This window comes from Leptomonas pyrrhocoris (genome assembly GCF_001293395.1).
Source record: "Leptomonas pyrrhocoris isolate H10 chromosome Unknown, whole genome shotgun sequence".
Taxonomy (NCBI): domain Eukaryota; phylum Euglenozoa; class Kinetoplastea; order Trypanosomatida; family Trypanosomatidae; genus Leptomonas; species Leptomonas pyrrhocoris.
In genome coordinates, this window is record NW_015438358.1 from 2,059,574 (window position 1) to 2,063,184 (window position 3,611).

The 3,611-nt window shown below is 55.6% G+C and overlaps 2 protein-coding genes across 3 annotated transcripts in view; both read right to left on the minus strand.

Annotated features, from left to right (window-relative positions):
* Positions 1–1,105: 1,105 nt before the first annotated feature.
* ABB37_01739 (putative mitochondrial hypothetical protein) lies at positions 1,106–2,403 on the minus strand (the record flags this gene model as incomplete). The annotated part of the gene is made up of 1 exon (XM_015798355.1): positions 1,106–2,403. The coding sequence occupies exon 1, from the start codon at positions 2,339–2,341 to the stop codon at positions 1,106–1,108; it is 1,236 nt and encodes a 411-aa protein (XP_015663875.1). The 5' UTR covers positions 2,342–2,403.
* A 538-nt stretch (positions 2,404–2,941) lies between these two features.
* Positions 2,942–3,611, minus strand: part of ABB37_01740 (putative mitochondrial hypothetical protein) — a gene marked incomplete at its 3' end in the record, with an annotated part of 1,000 nt that continues 330 nt past the window's right edge. Inside the window, exon 1 of one of the 2 annotated variants that reach the window (XM_015798357.1) lies at positions 2,942–3,611. This exon is cut by the window's right edge and continues 330 nt beyond it. In XM_015798357.1, coding sequence (XP_015663877.1) covers positions 2,942–3,511 — 570 coding nt within the window. In that variant the 5' untranslated portion in view covers positions 3,512–3,611. The other variant, XM_015798356.1, reaches the window with a different exon arrangement.

Genomic DNA, 3,611 nt, shown 5'->3' on the forward strand with positions numbered 1-3,611 from the left:
TATATATATATATATATATATATATATATATATATATATCAACGATTCGTCAAATAAATGGGCAGAAGAGAAGAAAGAGTGAGACAGAGAAGGTACACCGATTCGCAAGATTGTAGTCGTCGCTAATGCGTTCTCCTTTGTGGTCGCCGCACAGGGGAGGGGGGGATGATGTGATGCACGCCACGGCCACGACACCCGTCGCACCCGTGCAAAGGCAGCCTCGCAAGCATTCACTGAAGACTTCGCCAACGTGCACAGCAGCATGTCCATCAAAAATACTTGGAAAGCGAAGCGACTTCTGCAGTTCAGAAGTGTTTTACTATTTTCCGCCCTTATTTATTCAAACGGCAGAATCTTTTTTATTTGCCTTTATCTGCAGGCACAGTAATGAAAGGAGGGCTGAGGCGTCGCACAATACACAAACATCTCCATCATCGACAACGAAACGGGAAACAACAACAAAAAACACTCGCAGGGAACTTGGGAAAAGAAAACAAAAGATCCGTGATGCGCACACCGCCTGCGACCTGCTAACTGTTCTCTTTCCATTTGTAGGGCATGACATTCAATTCGCTGCTTACATCAAGCATTCTCCTTTCCCAATGATCCAGCATCGGCACCCTATAACAATCTGTGATGATCCAACACGACAACGCATCTTTAAAATGGAAAAAAATGAAGATATCAGTTGCCGCTTCGAGTCAAGCAGGTTTCAGCTGATGGAACTACCAAAGATTGTTTTTCCCCTCGCTCTTGCGCTCTTTCTTCTCCTTCCGCTGCTGTGCTGTGAGTTAAGTGGCTTCGCCCGCGCGATTGTTACAATATATTATTATATCAAAAAGATCACGGGCGAAAGCCAAACAAGAAAAAAAGAGAAGGCAAGACAACAAACAGCGCCGTCGACAAAGGTGCACTCGCCGCAACCTCAACAGCAACAACGCGTCTTCAGTTGCACAGAAAACGAAGCACCGGAGAGAGGGATACAAGACATAAAAAAGAAAGCGGGTCAATGTCTTTTGAAGGATAAACCCTTTCGTCCGCTGTCTTGCTGCTTGCCGTTGCATCCAACACAGCAACTACAAGCGTCTCGCCTCACCACCACCGCTTACCCCATCATCGAAGGGTCCATGCCCATCTGCTCCATCATCATGCGCTGCATCATTTGGTTCTGCTGCATCTGCTGCATCTGCTGCTTGTACTCCTCCTCGTCGCGGCGGCGGCGCTCCTCAATTTGCACGCGGAAGCGCTCAAACAACGCGGCGACGACCGGTGCCGTCTGGGGGATGCGCAGCAGCAGGCGGGAGAGCACTTCCGCACGGCTGCGCAGCGGTTTCTCGGAGCCGCGAACCCACAGCTCAAAGAGCGTGGCAGGGATGGTGCTCGAGGCCACGCCAGAGAAGAAGGCCTCGCCGTATTTTTTGCTGCCCGCCATCACGAGAATCACCGTCAGGATGGAGTTCACCACCACCGGCTCCGCCGTCACCTGCAGGCTGTCGGCCAGGCGGGTGATGTTCTCCGTCTCCACCAGCTCCTCCTGACCGATCTGCGCGCGGGCGAAGAAGCGGACCACAGTCACGGCGTTCGCCACGACGCGGCGGTTGGTGTGGTCGAGGAGGTGTAGGAAGTACGACATACCGGAGTGGCCGTCCGTACCGCGGCCGACGTTCGTCGCGCCCTCTGTCAGAGTGCAGATGTTCGCGAAGATGCCGGTCATGGAGATGAGGAAGGTCACCGAGCCTTCCGGGTCAAGGATGCGGAGCATCTTTACGGTGGCCGGCATGCGTGCCAGTGCCGCAGCACCCTCGCTGCCCGCCGGCACGTCGGTGTCCAGCACCACCTCGGAGTCATCCACCTCCGTCAGCGCATTCAGCGCCTGCGCGACCTCCTCCATCAGCTCCTCCTCGCCTTGCCGCTGCGCCTCGCTGAGCGTCGTGAGCAGCGTCTTGAACCCGCCGAGGCTCTGCAGCTGTGCGCGTCCACTCTCGTCAGGGCCGTAGATGTACAGAATGACCTTCACCGCCGCCCGCACGCTCGCCACGTTGGCGCCGTCCTTCTGCAGCTTTGCCATCTGCACCACCGGCGCTCCGTACTTGAGGGCGCTCATGCGAGCAGCGGGCTGACGACGCACCACCTCAGGGCGGCAGCCCGCCTCGATCGCGGCCAACTTCGCGATGCGGTCTTCCTCGGCGGTCGCCTTGGCCAGTTCCACAAACAGCGCACGCTGGCCGGACTCCATGTCGTACTTCTGGTGGTAGACGGAGTAGAGCGCAGCAGCGGAGAGGGTGCCGAGGGCGGCGTTGTACAGCACCTGCCACACTGCCGGATTGATGGGAGACTCCATTTTTGATTCTTGGCGTTTGTGGAGAAAAAACTGGTGTTCTCGCGCTTCGGCTCCTATGTTGCTGTGAGGCGAGGAATGGAATGGCCGTGAAGGAATGCCACGCGCACAAGTCACGGAGCAGTAACGGAGAAAAGGAAGGGGGAGAGAGCAGCTTGAGAGTGCGATGTGCTACATGGAGAACTGTCAATACATATATATCTTGAGTTTCAGCTCTGCATCACCGATTGGCTGCTTCCTTTCCATTTGGAGGGAGAAAATCCGTCGCTGCTGTCGACGACTCTTCTGACAGACCAACGAACGGAAGTGGTGATTCCCGCAGGAGCGGTCGGCGGTGAAATTGGCGCTAGGAAACGCTGCTTGAACGACAACGTTTCACTTCATGCAGCTCTCCTTTCCTCAACACCGCTTTCCGATCTCTCTACTTTAACTCTTGTATTTACAACGACCTGCAATGTGGAACCCCGACAGTCTTCATTGGCGAGAGTGGAACAACACACACGCAAAAGAACGCGCCAAAGCACACAAACGACATCACAACCTCCGCGGTGAAGCGAGTGTCTTTTCGGGAAAACACCGGCTCCCACCATCCTCCTTCGCCCTTTACAAAAACGGTGCGACTGGCCGCTCAGCTGCGCGCTCTTCGGGGGTCTTTACGATGCTGTTCTTGTAGTTCAGGTACGCCTCCCGCTCCTGCACGCGCAGATCCTTGCGGTTTGCCAGATAGTATTTCATCAAATTCGCCTTATCGAAGATAGGCTTCGGCATAATCTTCGAGTTCTGGCGGTACGACGGCGGCAGCAGACCCGACTTGGCGAGAATGTTCCACGGGCCAACCGACAAGCGGCACCGCTTCACGCCAAACCAGTACTTGAACGCATCCACGTCTACCGTGGTCAGCATAAACAGATGGCGGTCCTGCGTGACCGGCGTGTCGGGCGACCAGAGAGACTTCTGAGGATGCGGGCAGTGCTTCCCGAGGTAGTGCAGCAGGCGAGTATCAGAGTGCCGGCGACGGTGGGTGTGTTCGACAAACATGTCGTACGACTGAAACTTCCACACCACGTGGTGGCCGCGCATGCGGATAATAGGGGCCCCTGGAGCTCCCCACAGCTGCGGAGACTTGCGGTCGATGAGCGCGCGTGCGGCGAGCACAGTGCTTGCCGAGAGCATCGCCGTTACTAGTCTCCCTTTCTTTTTCTTTTTTAAATACTGGAGAGAGAGAGAGAGAGAGAGGAGGGGAGGGGGAGGGAGGGAGGAAGAAAGTGTCGTT